Here is a 16833-nt window from a genome sequence, read left to right as displayed (position 1 = left end):
CTATGTTTAGTCTTGCCTATTTTTTTATTCCTTCTTCCTTTATTCTTGCTAGTTCTTATGTTCTTTTAACTGTAGCGCTTTGCGATTTGCCTCGCAATTGTAAAGCGCATTACAAATAAAATCTATTATTTTTTATTTATAAATTTTTTCCACCCGGGTCACTGGTGGCTGGTTTGATGACGTCACTTACTACAGCCCCTGCGCAGTAGTGCAAAACAAGGTACCGGCCCTGACGCCCCGCCCACGCACAGTCAAACAGAGTACATGTATATTTCTCTCCCACCCACCCACCCCCTCCAAATGTACAGTCTCCTCCCCACCGTATGTATATTTCTCTCCCACCCACCCCCTCCTAATGTACAGTCCCCTCCCCATCATATGTATATACTCTGTCAGGAGGATCTATGGGTAACAGACAGTACTGTATATTTGAATATCGTATATGTCACAAATGTAACAGTACTAAATACCTGTATGTCCCTATGCCATAAATGTCATGTATGTTGAGTATGTCATTGAGTATGTCATGTCATAAATGTCAATATGAATTGAAAATGGGGGACCCTGATGTAAACAAGACAAACGTCTTTCTCTGGTCTGCATCCCCTTAACAATTGTGTGTATTGAGCCGTACTGTATTGTACCCATTCTGCAATCTGTTAAATAAAGTTTTCATTCATTCATTCATTCATTCATTCATTCATACAAGCCCCGAAGACCCGCCTCAAACAGAGTACAAGCCCCGAAGCCCCGCCCAGACGTTGGGCTTGCGGCTCTGCAGATATCCCCTATTGCTTGCGGCTCTGCAGATATCCCCTATTGGTTTGACAGGCGGACTTCCCCAACGACCGTTGCCGCGTTCTAATCGACCACTTGAAAACAGATTTCAGCAAAGGAGTAACGCTATTTTATGCAACTGACGTTAACCGTTATTCCTGGAAAAACAACAAGCAAGTTGTATGTTCTGGCAGCACATACATGCTTGTAACAGAGACGAGCTGAAAGTTGTGTTTGTTGGCTTGGCTTGCAGGTAACATTACCTAATGTGGCTAGAAACGCATTTATTTTGTAAAGCTAAACAAACTACAAAGGTTGGAAACTATGAACTTATCCAAATATATTTTGGATAGCAAAATTAATGTTACATAACGTATCTGGGCACGAGTGTCCATAGCTAACAGTTAACTATAATAACCATATATTTTCATAATCTTCTCATTGAGGAAGGTAAGGCATGGAGACAAAACACCCACCCAACAAACCTGTGGAGTCCAAACCCACACCTCCCATCAAAAATGACCCAGTGAGTGAACAAAAAGGCTTCTATTCACAACTCTCTACAGCGACCAAGATTGAAGTCCAGGTAAAAACACATGCTAAATGCACACACACACACACACACACACACACACACACACACACACACACACACACACACACACACACACACACACACACACACACACACACACACACACACACACACACACACACATAAATCAAGTCATTTTGTTGATGAAATTACTGTACTTGAAGGTTTACATTTCCTTAGTTCTAACTAAACGTATAGCCAAATGAAGTTTTGTGAACCCAGGGTACCCATTAAAACGAATTGTAAACACATTTCAGTTGACATTTGGGAGATGCAAGGTTTTCACCCAACTGCAGACATTGGACATCAGCATGTTCTCACCAGAAACCTAACCCAGTCTTTACTTATGGACTAGTCTTGTACAGAGGGACCGGAGACCCAGCAGAGTCTACTGAGCCAAGAAGCCTCGGTCTTCAACACCCCAAAAAGTGAGATGTTACATGGAACATTAGTATTATTAATTATTATCAAACCCGTTTACAGCATTAACATATATAGCCTAATGTTCCAGACACCTTCCCCACTCCACCTGACCTGTGGAGCCTGATTGAGGAGCAGAAACATGGGCCCAGCACACAGCAACCAGAGATCCCTGACTTCTATCCTGGAGGATACACACCCAAGGTCCAACTGCCCCACCTCACCGTGCCTGGAATGATCCCCCGCGAGATAGAGGAAGAGAGGTATGTGTGTATCAAGGTAACTAAACAGATAGAGGTAGAGAGGTATGTGTGTATCAAGGTAACTAAACAGATAGAGGAAGAGAGGTATGTGTGTATCAAGGTAACTAAACAGATAGAGGTAGAGAGGTATGTGTGTATCAAGGTAACTAAACAGATAGAGGTAGAGAGGTATGTGTGTATCAAGGTAACTAAACAGATATAGGTAGAGAGGTATGTGTGTATCAAGGTAACTAAACAGAGAGGAAGAGAGGTATGTGTCTATCAAGGTAACTAAACAGATAGAGGAAGAGAGGTATGTGTGTATCAAGGTAACTAAACAGATATAGGTAGAGAGGTATGTGTGTATCAAGGTAACTAAACAGATAGAGGAAGAGAGAGGTATGTGTGTATCAAGGTAACTAAACAGATATAGGTAGAGAGGTATGTGTGTATCAAGGTAACTAAACAGATATAGGTAGAGAGGTATGTGTGTATCAAGGTAACTAAACAGATATAGGTAGAGAGGTATGTGTGTATCAAGGTAACTAAACAGATAGAGGTAGAGAGGTATATGTGTATCAAGGTAACTAAGAAGAGTTACTGTCAACCGTTTTACAATTCTTTGCATTTTATACGGAAGTCTACATAGTACATTATTGACAACCTTACTTGGTCCCAAGAAGAGGGTCTTGTGTATTATTGGGTTAGGACATTTACATTGGAGGGGGTTGGGTTAGGACATTTACAGGGGCCAATTTCGAATAGCAGTCTCCCGTAGGTGCTCCTTGAGAGTTGTTTTAAAAGTGGGTAGTAGGCGGTTAGGTGGCGTAGCGGAGAATGCGTTCGTCACCAGCCCCGGAGCTGTGAGCTGGATTCGCCTGTTCGAATCCAGCTCACAGCTCCGGGGTTGTCACCAGCTTGGCTGGCCGTTCACACTAATACAATTGGCTGTATTAGAGGGTGGGAGAAGCTGGCGGGGTGGGTCCGGGTCGTTGTAAACAGCGACTCCTACAGTTCGGTTGGGGCGCCTGCTAAGCGCGGATAGGACCTGAGGGGGATAGTGTGATCCTCCCACACGCTACGCCCTCTCAATGAGAATCCGCGCTGCCAGGTGAAAAGAAGCGGTGATTGGCTGGACATGTGTCGGAGGAAGCACGTGGTAGCCTCCACTCTCCCAGATGATCTGACTGTGGGGGGTAAGTGCGCAGCGACCAGGAAGGGATTGGGAATTGGCATACGACTAACATTGGGATGGGAGAACATCGGAGGAAAATGGAGGGGGAAAAAGATTTAAAAAAAAAAAAAAAAAAAAGTGGGTAGTGATTCACATTCCTTTACAGCTGTGGGTAGGGCATTCCACATTGATGTGGCATAATTGCGAAACGTGTTTAGTCCCTTGTTTGAACTGAATCTGGGTTTAACATGATTTGTGGAGCTCCCTCTGGTGTTGTGATCGTGGTATTCACTGACCTTTGGGAAGTATTTTGACATGTACATGGGTACGTTAGTCGTGTAGTGTATCTTGTAGACCAGGCCCATTGCAAGTTGCTGTACTCTGTCGTCTACTCTAAGCCATCCTAGGTTGTCAAAGTGGGCAGGGGTGAGGTGGGTTCTAGGAGTAAGGTCAAGTAGTAGTCTGACCAGTTTGTTTTGTGATGTTTGTAATTTAGTTTTTAGCGCCTTTGAGGTGCTTTGGTACCATGAGGTACAAGCATAGTCGTAGTACCCTTGTATGAGTGCTCCTGCCAGAGTCTTCAGGGTGTTCTTGTTTACCAGAGAGGAGATCCGGTACAAGAATCTAGTTCGTTGGTTGACTTTTTTTATTACATTGGATGCCGTTTTGTCACAGGAAAGATTAGCCTCTAGGATGGAACCTAGGTATGTAATTTCATCTTTCCTTGTGACATTGTGATATTGTCACCCACTGTAACTGAGAAGAAGCCGTCGGTCTTGCTGAGTTTGTTATTTGAACCGAAGAGAATGGACTCTGTTTTACCCAGGTGTAATGATAGTTTGTTGTTAGCGAGCCAGGTGCAGATTTTGCCTAGTTCCGAGCTGAGGGTTTTTTCAACCTGTAACTTGTTCTTGTCAGAGACCAGCAGGGCTGAGTCGTCCGCGAACAGGAACAAGTTGCAGTCACAAGCTGACGACATGTCATTTGCATAAATTAGGAACAGTAGCGGTCCTCGTATGCTTCCTTGTGGAACACCACAGCTCACTGGGAGGGGGGGGGGGTAGGGTACCGTTTACCTCCACCATCTGTTCTCCCCTCCAGGTAGGATTGCATCCAGCTCACTGATAGACTATCAAAACCAATTGCTTTTAGCTTGTCAATCAGAATGGAGTGATTGACAGTGTTGAATGCCTTTTGTAGGTCCAGCATGACCATGCCGCAGTATTTGCCCACATCCACCTCTTGTTTGATGTGGTCGTTCAAATAGAGAAGGCATGTGTCAGTGGAGTGGGATGTTCTGAAGCCAGATTGGAATTCGAAGATTAGATTTTTTTCCACAAGGTACTTTTCGACCTGTTCGTATACTATTTTTTCCATGACTTTCGAGATGGAGGTAATAGAAACAGGGCGGTAGTTGCCTGGGTCTAATTTGCTGCCCTTTTTGTGCAGGGGGGTTACTCTCGCAATTTTGAAGTCTTTGGGTACGTGTCCCTGTTTTATGGAGAGGTTTATTATGTGTGTGATGACGGCGGCTGCTGAGTCTCTGAGGAATTTGGAGGGGATGTTGTCATGGCCAGTGGCCTTGTTAGGTTGGAGGGCGCTCAGTTTTTTGAGTACCTCAGCTGTTGTTACCATTTCTAGTTTGAAATCGTCTTTGCGAACCCCTAGGTTATTGTAGTAGTAGGCTATGATCATGTGTTCTACCCCAAAATGCCCTGAGTGGGTGGGTAGTTTATTTACCAGTGTTGTGGCTATGTTTGTGAAGAAAATGTTTAAGTAATTGGCCACATCCAGCTTGTCTGTGATGAGCGTGTTGTCCGTCTTTATGTTTATGTTTGAACGTTTTTATGGTTTTAAGTTTTTTACTGCAGCCTAGTTGATTATTGAGTAATTTCCAAAGTTCACAGGGTTTACTTTAGTTTTCCTCGGTTTTGTCATTGATGAAATTCTTTTTTGCAGTTTTGATCATGGAGTTTACTTAATTTCTTAGTCTGTTTCTTTGCAGTTTGAGTTCAGTCACGTGGGCTTGGAGTTCACTGCTCGAGCTTTTGGTAAGCGTTGACTGACTTTTATGAAACTCAGAGCATTTTTTCTCTCTGGTTTTCATAGCGGTCAATATTCCGGAGTGCACCCACGGCTCAGCGCGATTTTTTACTCTGGTGGTTCTTAGGGGGGCCATTGTCGTTTAGTATACATGGGACCAGATTCGACCGAATCAGATAGTAGTATACGCTTCCAGTATTTATCTCCCAACTGTATATCAGGTGGTATCAGTGGCCCCGTGAATTGGTTTGAATTGGTTCAACATGGTCAGAAAGAGAGGTTGGAGACATAGGCCCAGTGATGCGCTGCTCATGGGACGGGGTTGCACTCCGTGAGCAGAAGCGCGTGCACACAGGAATGCGCTGCACTCGACTGATGCGCCAACTCGCAGTACCCATCTGGCTACTTTGCATATCAATATCGCCGGTCGTCAGGTGTTACATTCCATTCGTAGAGGCAATTAGGCACTGTCTTTAGTCTGTCCTTATGCGAGGGAACATTTATGCGCACGCGCCTGGGAGCACGTGCGCACGTGGCGTCATTAGCGGCGTCATGAGCGTGCAACCAGTGTTGATATGAGCAACGCAACACTGCATAGGCCGACTATAGTAAATCGGCTGCTAGATAAACACTCAATTTCACCAGCAGTGAATTAGTTGCAGTAATGAACTACCGCTTAATTTCCACATCTTTTCTCTTCCCTTAGACTTGGAAGGGAGTACCTGCAGCTCGACATCGTCCAGCTCCTGGCAGAAAAGGGCATCGACTCTACTCTCCTGAAGCCCAGACAGCAGAGCAGCAGCCCAGACCTCCCCACCCCTCCTGTGGCAAACTACCTGCCGTTGGAGGTGAGTCGTTGTGTCGTCACTCACAACCACAGCATTTTCTCATTGGTTATTAATTTCAACATGTTGAATCATTGGTTGTTAATATGTTGCAATATGTGGAATCATTGCCTGTTTGATTGATTGATTGATTGAAAACTTTATTAACAGATTGCAGAATGGGTACAATACAGTACAGCTCAATACACACAATTGTTAAGGGGATGCAGACCAGAGAAAGACTTTCGTCTTGTTTACATCAGGGTCCCCCATTTTCAATTCATCAGGACATATATGACATACATGACATACAGATAGTCAGTACTGCTACATCTATACATTTATGACATACCAGATTTGCAAATACAGTACTGTTTGTGATACAGAAGGAGTCAGGAAAAGGGAGTATATACATTTGATGTAGAAACTGTACATTGGAGGAGGTTGGGTGGGGGGGGGTTGGGTACACTGGGATATTGACAGCCATACTGGGTAATCTACATTGGAGGTGGTTGGGGGGGGGGGGGGGGGGGCACACTGTATAAACAAGCAAAACTGTACATTGAGGGGGGGGGGGGGACACACACTGTACAACCAAACAAAATTGTACATTGGACTATTGACAAAACCATACTAGGTAAATGACTGTACATTGGAGGGGGTTGGGTTAGGATATTTACAGGGGCCAGTGTTGAATTGCAGTCTCCCGTAGGTGTCCCTTGAGAGAGGTTTTGAAAGTGGGTAGTGATCCACATTCCTTTACAGCTTTGGGTAGGGCGTTCCACATTGATGTGGCATAATTGCGAAACGTGTTTAGTCCCTTATTTGAGCCGAATCTGGGTTTAACATGATTTGTGGAGCTCCCTCTGGTGTTGTGATCGTGGTATTCACTGACCTTTGGGAAGTATTTTGACATGTACATGGGTACCTTGGTCGTGTAGTGTATCTTGTAGACCAGGCCCATTGCAAGTTGCTGTACTCTGTCGTCTACTCTAAGCCATCCTAGGTTGTCAAAGTGGGCAGGGGTGAGGTGGGTTCTAGGAGTAAGGTCAAGCAGTAGTCTGACCAGTTTGTTTTGAGATGTTTGTAATTTAGTTTTTAGCGCCTTTGAGGTGCTTTGGTACCATGAGGTGCAAGCATAGTCGTAGTACCCCTGTCTACCACAGTCTTTGTTTATGTTTTCAACCATTAGAACGAGGGCAGTGTTTCATGCACGAAATGACAGCTAAACATGCCACACCGACTCGAGCAGAGTTCAGAGTAGCAGTTCTGGTAGCACACATGTTGTTGCCTTGTGGCCAGAGTTGCACATGATGGCCATTATGGTAGAGGCCTTGTCCCAAACTGTGGGGGACGATCCCTTAGATTTAAATGACACAATAAAGCCCATAGGCTTATTTCCTCTGTGTGTGTGTGTGTGTGTGTGTGTGTGTGTGTGTGTACGCGTGTGTACGCTTGTGTGTGTGTGTGTGTGATGATGTCAACTTTGTCCAAAGAAATGTATCTGTTGTTGTGATGATGGTTGTGATGACAGTGTTTGTGTTTATGTATTCATTCTAATGCTGTGTCGCTATAACTGAGTTATGATGACAGTTTAATGATCAGTACAGCACAGTAATCTCTCCCATGCTTTTCCCTAGATTTTTGACAATGAAGACTATGACTGCCGTACTCCACAAGACTGGCTTAGCCTGGGCTGTCTGGTAGGATCACCTGATCGCAAACCCATACCTGCCAAAGCCCTGTTGCCTCCAGGCGACAGCATCTCACCAGGTGAATGGTCTTCAGAAACATGTGACTGAGGAATGGTTAAATGGCGTCTTTGCAGGTTTTCAGGTGTTCTGTTCTTTCTTGATCTCCTATGTTTGTGAAGTGGACCCAAAAAGCGAGTACAGCTGGCATTTTGTCGGTGTTCTTGACTACGAGCAGGAGAACGGCCAGTACCTGGTCCAGAAGGCTGACAGCAACGGCAGAGTGATGGACAGTCATGGACAGCCTGTTCTGAATGGAGGACATGAGGGCAAGTTCTGTCTGTAACGTTACTCTGTTCATGGTGTTATGGTTTCCCATTAGAATTATGTAGCAGTGGGGTGGGGGGGGGGTGGGGGGGGGGGGGGGGGGCTTTATGTAGCAGTGGGGGTGATTTTAGTTGTGGGTTCACTCCCCCCTCCTATTTTCAGTTCCAATCCCTCTTACAGTAAATGTTTCTGGATATGAAAACATGTGGATGTATTGCACTTGTCCTATATTTGTTTCAGGGTCCAAAATAAGAACACATTATGAATTCAAATGTTTCCACCACCGACTGAATATTGTTCATTTCCCGATCACCTATCTTTTTGGTCCACCTATCTGCCCTCCCTCCCTCCTGCCCGTAGGAGAGACCCCCCACCTGATCGCCTCTCGGTACTGGGTGCCGCGCGTCAGACTGCTCTTCAGCGCCGAGGACCCACGTGTCTTTGCCCAGAGGGTCCAGTTTGCCCAGCAATGCAGGGAGAACACAGAGGCCTTGCTGCACTACCAGCTGTCTGTGGACCGTATGCCCGTTTGGGATGGCACCCCCCCCCTCGCCGGCCACAGCCTCGCCTCCATCAAAAGGCGTGCGCTCTCCGCGCCGCGCCTCACACCGTGAGCATCAAATACTTAGTTTTGAAATGGTTGAATTTGTAATAGTTTTTATGGTGTAGTATGTTTTTGTTTTGCCATACGAGTCCTTCCATGATGTGTGAGAAAGGTATTGTGTGCAGTTTGCAGGAGTGTATAGAGCGCATGGAGGAGGAGATTCTTCTGGACTACCAACGCACCATGAATGGCATCACCTTTGACACAGTCGTGATGAGCAATCCCGAGGAGTTCTCCGACATCACCCTGCCCCACAAAGAACCTGAGCGCGTCCCTCTGAGAGGTGTGTGTGTGTGTGTGTGTGTGTGTGTGTGTGTGCGTGTGTGTGTGTGTGTGTGTGTGTGTGTGCGTGTGTGTGTGTGTGTGTGTGTGTGTGTGTGTGTGTGTGTGTGTGTGTGTGTGTGTGTGTGTGTGTGTGTGTGTGTGTGTGTGTGTGTGTGTGTGTGTGTGTGTGCGTGTGTGTGTGTGTGTGTGTGTGTGTGTGTGTGTGTGTGTGTGTGTGTGTGTGTGTGTGTGTGTGTGTGTGAAGGCAAGATTGAACTGTATTATGAGTCCAACAACAAGCACACAACAACAATGTGTTTAATGTCCACAGGCCTGGTCGCTGATTATCTGTTTGAGAAGCACAAGTCTGCCTTTATCTTCCGCTCTCTGCTGATCAAGCCAGAGGTGTTCTCTGCCTTGTCTGACGTGCGGGCCGAGTGCAACATAGTGGCTTCCAAGATGAGTCTGTTCGATGTCACCTTCACCAAGTCACTGCCTCTCAAGGAGTTTGAGCTCACCCAGTCTCAGAAACATGCACAGGTATTACCATGTAGCCCGGGTCCACAATTGAATAGTTGTGCGTTGATACCTCTTGAGATACCAAGATTTCAGATTAGATGCCTGATAATGCTGTGATTCAATTCAAGCTATTGCTTTTCTTTTAATCAAAGGAACGCTTTGTAATTGTCAATGAAGCCTCAGGAAATAAAACCAGCCTTGTCAATGAAGCCTCAGGATAGTAGGGCTGTCCCCGACTAAGGATTTGGATGGTCCACTTCTTGATATTTGTCTAGTCTAGTGTGTTCATTAGATGGGTGAAATCCTCTTTCAGTGCCTCTGTGCCTGTTTTCGTAGGCAGTTAGCCTCTGGTATGCGTGCCATTAGCGTTAGCCACGCTAACCAAGAGGTTGGCCAGTCGACTACGGCTCCTTTCGACCGATTAGTCGACTAATCGATTAATAGGGGTCAGCCCTATAGGAAATAGAACCAGCCTTGTCAATGAAGCCTCAGGAAATAGAACCAGCCTTGTCAATGAAGCCTCAGGAAATAGAACCAGCCTTGTCAATGAAGCCTCAGGAAATAGAACCAGCCTCGTCAATGAAGCCTCAGGAAATAGAACCAGCCTTGTCAATGAAGCCTCAGGAAATAGAACCAGCCTCGTCAATGAAGCCTCAGGAAATAGAACCAGCCTCGTCAATGAAGCCTCAGGAAATAGAACCAGCCTCGTCAATGAAGCCTCATACACCTGCATTGTGTGGCTCTCTGCTGACTGAACTTCTGGTTGGTTCCATCTCTTCTCCAGGTGAACCTGTTCCTGAGGGAGACCTGGGTGACCAAGCTGTGCAACGCCATCCGCTCTCGCCTGAGGGACATACACCACGGGGACTACAGCCTGACCCAGTCCCACTGGGACGCCTACAAGATGTCCAGGCTGAAACGTCTCATGTCCGTGGTGAGCTACAGCATGCAGGACTCCCTGCGCTTCCTGGTTCAGGGCTCACTGGCTAGCCTGGCTCAGCTGCTGCTGGACGCCTGTCACGGGGTCCTGGCCTGCCCACAGGACCTGGTGTGGGGCGACAACCTCATCGTCAGCCCCTTCAGGTAAAAACACACATTTATATAGTACTTAAAGGTTGTATCCACACACAGCAGGTGGGGAATGGAAATACGCATAGTTAGAATCAATCCTCACATTAAAACCTTTGAGGTTCTACGGTAGAAATAGATGCTGCTTATTTTGAATTAGATACACATCTACTCGAATTCCTAGGTGTTGAAGGTCCTTACTTGTTCCTTGCCTTTTAATTGTCAGTGGTATGTGCAGAAGACGAGTGTTTATTTACACAGTTCCTTCATTTAATTTAATAATTTAAATTCATATTTAATTCAAGGAAGGTCCTCTCAAACCAGTTAACAAGGGGGTGTCTCTGTAGGCCTTGTACATTGAGAGAGAAGGTCACTTTCAAACATCAATCAAGAATCAAGAATCAAGAGGTTTATTTGTCACATACATACCAGGGCATACAGTGAAATGCGGGTGGTCTTGCCCGCATTGATTGTGCAAAATACAATAATAAAATAGAATAAAATAGGCATCGAAAAAATAAAAAAGATAAGACACGAGGTATGCATGGTAAAAAAAAAAGACATGCTAGGTTCCTGAGAAACTGGTTCTTATGTACACTACTATGCAATATACAATTTACAATGTTAACTCTTACTGTATCTAAACTATACAGTACCTCCTTCTTTTAAATGTTACCAGTGCCACCAGTTATGCATAAGTGTGGGATATTGTTCATATTGTTATTTCCTTTGTGTAAATTGAAAAACGACCCCAGCAGGGGGTACGGGCCCAGCAGGCAGGTACAGGTAACGTTCTACGTACCTGAAGGTTGTGTTAACTTGAAAGACATTGAAATACATACTGTCCGTACTGTCACTCAGGCCCAGAAAGAACCCTGTGTTCCTGGTGGACTTGATCCTGGACCAGACTGGAGTCCACTACAGCATTCCACTGGAGGACCTGGAGACCACCATCATCAGCCTGTTTGATAAAGGCATTCTGGCCACACACAATATACCCCAGTTAGAAAAGGTGAGATTTAATCTGGACTACGTCGGATACATTAAATCAGTCTGTCTGTGCTTTCCCTGCCTGTTAAAGCGTTAGGCTTCCCTGCTTATTTTTGTGTGAAAATGTGCAATATATCTTGTGCAGTTTTCTCTCATCTAAGGCACTTCAATGATCTCAAATGGTTTCCTTTCCTTTGCTTTGTGCTTCTGAGTTCTAACAGCCTCATGTTTGTCCCCTGAGGCTATGTGTCCACAGCGGATGTTTTATGAGTTGTCAGCAACTTTCTGTCATTCATTTCTATGCTGGAGAAGCGTCAGGCGCGCTCCACTTCCCAGCACCGCGCCTCGCGTTTTATGCGCTCTCGGTGGCAGCGTTTTTGGCGGAGCGCTCCCAGCTCATAAAGTTGAAACTAGTTAAACTTTCGGAAAAGCAGCGCACTCGTCAATGTAACTCATCGAGGAAGGGGCGGAGCTGCGGCTGGCGCGAGCCTCAGTTGCATTCAGAAAAACGCTCAGAGCTTTTTTTCTTCTTTTTTCAAAGCGGTCCGCCTTCAAAAAAACGTCCACGGTGGACACATAGCCTGAGGCTGTTGTGTGACGTCATGATCAACCCCTCTGTGCACTGAAGTCACCAATGCAAAACGCATCAAAGATTAGAACAACAATTACAATATACTATCCATTAACTCAATCAGCGCCAGAGGATGCTGTTTACCGCGTGGTAAGAAGGCCACCGCTTTAAAGAATAGGGATACATGGCAGTGTTTGTAGGGCTCAAACCATATTTTATATCATAGCTATGGATATAAAACTATTGCCCCATTTGACATCTAATATCTATCGTTCAATTTGTGAAAAAGAAATAATTTCTTCATCCATACATTCCCGTTTTATACCGTGGTGAATATGAGTATGGTTTTAGAGTAATCCTGTCTAGTCCCAGACAACCAATCTGAAATCAACGCTATATTATCGGTATTATGTTTCATCATGAATGCATGAAAGGGTGGGGGGGGGGGGGTCGTTTTTCTATGCTTTGATCGTCACCAACAGAATACCTTACAAACACACATTACACACATACGTTCGGATCGCGGCGAAGGGATTCTTCGATCAACGCAAGATTGATACAGTACCATATAGCTCTTACCTTGACTAGGATGTACTGCAAAAAGAATATTCCAATTATCTGATCGCCATTCCAAGTATTGATGTCGATCGTGTTGCCAACATAATCCACCAAAGAACATGAACCGGGAGTGCTTGATTATCCTCAATCCATGCGTTATAAACGCTACTCCTGCCCGACAAGGAAAACCAGGCCCGGACTTTTTAGATCGACGCACAGACCAAGCCAGAGAGTTTCTAAGGATGTGCACTACCGGCGTTTGCGATCTCATTCCCAATGATAACACAGGCTCCCTCGATGGATTATGAATGGGAATATCGAATAAAAGAAATAACGCTAGAAAAACCAGACTTTTCTCGGGTTTGGCGCTCAAGCGATGGCGAGTTAACCCGACTTTATACGTGAGTGGCGGACAGATGGTGTCTAGTGTTAAGGGCCTAACCGAGGCTTATCTACCTTTTACACAGGTAGACGGCCTGGTGGGGGGGCTTAGGACCGACGTGCCGCGCTTAGATAAGCCGTTTACCATATCTGGGCAAAGGACCGAGGCAGAGTGGCACCCCAACCGGAAGCCAACGCAGAGGGGCGAGTCGGCCTGGCAGATGGCTGAGTGGGCCGATGAGGCTTATACCGCCGCGGTACAGAACCTAGCAGCAACAACTAACATTGCTCAGTTAGCTGCTTTTCTGTCAAAAATGGTGTCAGGCGGTGGGGTCTTGGGGCCGGACGATGCCAAGACCCTCGCGCAGGGTTTCGAGGTTATGCGGCATCTAACACAACTGCAAGCTATAGCCTCAGGGAAAGGGATGACGCTTTCAACATTTTATGCACAGACATCTGTGGTTGGAGGAGTCCCCCCTGGAGGAGGTGAGGAGAATCCCCCTCCTCAGGGCCCCCCTCTCCTCACGGGAGGACGCGATGAGTGGGGATATTTTCTGGTGCCCAAGAAAATGGGGGGTATCGGACCCATACTGGACCTGTCCTCGTTCTTTCAATGGTTTGATTGCGGTGAGAAGGTTCAGAATGTTGACCGTCAAACACCTGCTGTGCGCTGTCAGAGTGGGAGACTGGTTCACCTCCATAGACCTGAAAGATGCGTATTTTCACATCCAGATTTGTCCTCCTCACAGGAAATTCCTGCGCGTCCTGTTTCAGGGAATAGCGTACGAATACCAGAGACTGCCGTTCGGCTACTCTCCGGCCCCTTGCACTTTCACCATAGTCTAGATCAGGGGTGTCAAACTCATTTTCACAGAGGGCCACATCAGCATTTTGGTTGCCCTCAAAGGGCCAAAGACCGTATAAATGTTAATGTAATGTAAAATAAATGTAGCTACTCATTTACATATTGTTAAACATGTTGTTTCTGTATTTATTACTTATTCAAGTTATACATATTGCATATGCATTTGCATAGATGTAAAATATATGTTAGCTTATGTTATTTTAACAAATAATTTTAGTTTATCAGAACCCCATATTACTCCATCAATCAATGATCAAACCATTCAAGTAAATAACAAAGAAGAATATCATCAAATACAAGCTATGACATTAAGTTGGTTCAAAACATTTTTGTCACAGTCAAGAGGGGCAGAACTAACAACTGTGAGCTGCAAAGAACATGTGGGACAGATGTAGCAGATGTTACAAAAACAAATGGCTGCACACAACCTTGCAGAGGCCATACATCCAACTAATGGAAGATAGTTTAATTAACTTTAATTAACAGATTGCAGAATGGGTACAGTACAGTACAGCTGAATACACACAATTGTTAAGGGGATGCAGACCAGAGAAAGACTTTCGACTTGTTTACATCAGGGTCCCCCATTTTAAATTCGTAATGAAATTGCTATTATGTGTCTGCATGAACACACAACTGTAACTGTACTCAAAAATAACAAAATAAGGGATGTCTCAGTTCACAACTATATTGGTCAAGTTTTGGGTGGGACTTGTTTGCGTCCCTACAGCTTCTTATTCAATTGAGCGAGATGCTCGGTTATGTCACAGCCAGTTTGCATCTGACATTTCAGACAATATTTCTTCAACCCTTTGTTACCTATTCCACCTGGATCTTTTTTGTATTTTGGGCTGTAAAATTGTCAAAGAATCAAGTCAAGTCAAGTCAAGAGTTTTATTTGTCACGGCATACAAGTATACAATGAAATGCGGGTGGTCTTGCCCGCAACGATGTGCAATACAGTAGTAACAACATATAATAGAATCCAATAAAACAACATTGTGCAATAAACAGTAACATAGTAGGGCATATCGGTATTTGTCTGAGGAGTAAGTGCTTTTGGCTTTTTTCCTTTGTCACTTCATAAATACCTCAGATGTTCAACATACATGTATGTGTAAGAATGTGTAATAACCAAGGCTGTCAAAGTTAAAGCTTTATTAACGCATTAACCCACAATTCTTTTAACGCCGCTATTTTTTAACCCAAGATTAATGTTAAAAAATAAATAAAAATAATTTATTTTTTTTATTTTTTTGACCAGAGCTCTTGTGGGCCACATCAAATGACGTGGCGGGCCACATTTGTCCCGCGGGCCATGAGTTTGACACCTATGGTCTAGATGGAAACATAGGTCCACCTGCATATCTGGATATTTTTTCGCCACCTGTTTTTTCTTAATCCTTGAAGTGTCTATTTTAAGATTTTAACAGGTAACAGGTTGAAATAATGTCCCATGGGGTTTATTTTTAACCCTTTATTACACCTATCCTGAACGAAGAAGAAAAAGAAAACAGCATAACTTTTGAAGTTAACAACATATAGAGACAAATAAAAAAAAATCCAAACAAGTTTGACCCAAGGAATTCAGTACAATTGTTATTTTTAAGATTCAAACATCTTGATTACATTTCAGGACAGAAAAAGCAAAAAACACTGAAAGAAATGTATATCACATCCCTATTTTCCCTTTTTACAACAATGTAGTGCATTGGACGAGATCGATTTACCGTAATTTTCGCACTATAAGCCACACCTGAATATAAGCCGCAGCAGCTAAATTGAATGATGTGTACATATATAAGCCGCACTGGACTAAGCCGCAGGTGTTTTAATGTTTAATTACCATTATGTAAGGGTTCGTGCACAGAGGGGATTGTTGGGAAAGAGATGGCTGTTTGAGGAAGCTCCCATTTATTAACTTGCAGCAGCTGTGTGCCTGTGAGAGAAGAGCGAGTGAGAGTTAAAGGTGGTGGACTGTAACCTGTAAAATCCATAGATTTAGGAGGTCCCCTAGTGGCCGTTAGCTGTAAAAATCCATAGATTAGCCGCACCGTTATATAAACCGCAGGGTCGAAAAATGGGGGGGAAAGGCGCGGCTTATAGTCCGAAAATTACGGTAGGTTAATATTGGAAATAATATTGTAATAAAGATTGTCTCCGTGCTGTTATGCCCTAGATATCATAGTTTTGCATAAACAATTCTATAGAGACAAATTAACACATTTTCCCATGCGATTTTGATCAGTGATTTATTTATTGTTAAGGTTCAAACTATATGTTTTCATATGCACTGGATATCATGGACTGGATATCTTCTTTGTCACAACATTCAAGTCTTTTTTTCTATTTGTATTTTGTGCCCTAAACTACTAATCATCATCATCACTAAAACAATTGTCAAAGTCTATCTTTTCGATCTCCATCTCTTCCTCCGCCTCATCACACTCGTACTCTCCATCCTCCTCATCCATGTTATTTTTTGCATAATCTGCCTCCTTATCAAGAGCTTCTTGCTCTTCTGACTCCACTTTCTGGGCCAGTACCTCAACAAGAGAAGGACGGAGGATGGGTCCAACCGTCCAGACAGGTTCTAACACCTCCTCATCCATTGTTTTTCCCAGTCCATACTTTGATCATAGACTTTGGGCCTCTTGAATATTGGCTGTTCTGCTCTTTTGTAGCAGGTGACTCTGAAGTTGGCTCGCTGTACATGAGACATACCTTGGGGGGAGGCAGGCATTCAATGTCTACTTTGGAGTTTGCATCCAGGACTTTATCAGCACCCATCATTTTCTGCAGCATCTTGGCTCACACAGCATCAACTGACTTCATCCAACCATGGCCATCCATAATGCATGTGAAGGACTCCATCTCCTGTTGGAGCTCATCTGTTACCAGCGACAATGCGCCAAGCTGA

General features: G+C 44.5%; 1 protein-coding gene across 1 annotated transcript in view; it reads left to right on the top strand.

The window, feature by feature from the left end:
- Positions 1-1234: 1234 nt before the first annotated feature.
- LOC311245936 (dynein axonemal heavy chain 1-like) overlaps positions 1235-16833 on the top strand; it is a gene marked incomplete at both ends in the record, with an annotated part of 135727 nt that continues 120128 nt past the window's right edge. Inside the window, 12 exons of the mRNA XM_084335960.1 lie at positions 1235-1303; positions 1728-1800; positions 1884-2055; positions 5958-6099; positions 7716-7848; positions 7949-8095; positions 8454-8703; positions 8823-8980; positions 9293-9501; positions 10265-10563; positions 11410-11560; positions 13135-13305. Coding sequence (XP_084192086.1) covers positions 1235-1303; positions 1728-1800; positions 1884-2055; positions 5958-6099; positions 7716-7848; positions 7949-8095; positions 8454-8703; positions 8823-8980; positions 9293-9501; positions 10265-10563; positions 11410-11560; positions 13135-13305 — 1974 coding nt within the window. The remainder of the gene's footprint in view (positions 1304-1727; positions 1801-1883; positions 2056-5957; positions 6100-7715; positions 7849-7948; positions 8096-8453; positions 8704-8822; positions 8981-9292; positions 9502-10264; positions 10564-11409; positions 11561-13134; positions 13306-16833) is intronic.

Source organism: Notolepis coatsorum (genome assembly GCF_963971535.1).
Source record: "Notolepis coatsorum genome assembly, chromosome: 19".
NCBI classification, from domain to species: domain Eukaryota; kingdom Metazoa; phylum Chordata; class Actinopteri; order Aulopiformes; family Paralepididae; genus Notolepis; species Notolepis coatsorum.
The sequence above is the reverse complement of the archived record's forward strand: the minus strand, read 5'-3'. Positions and strand labels throughout refer to the sequence as shown.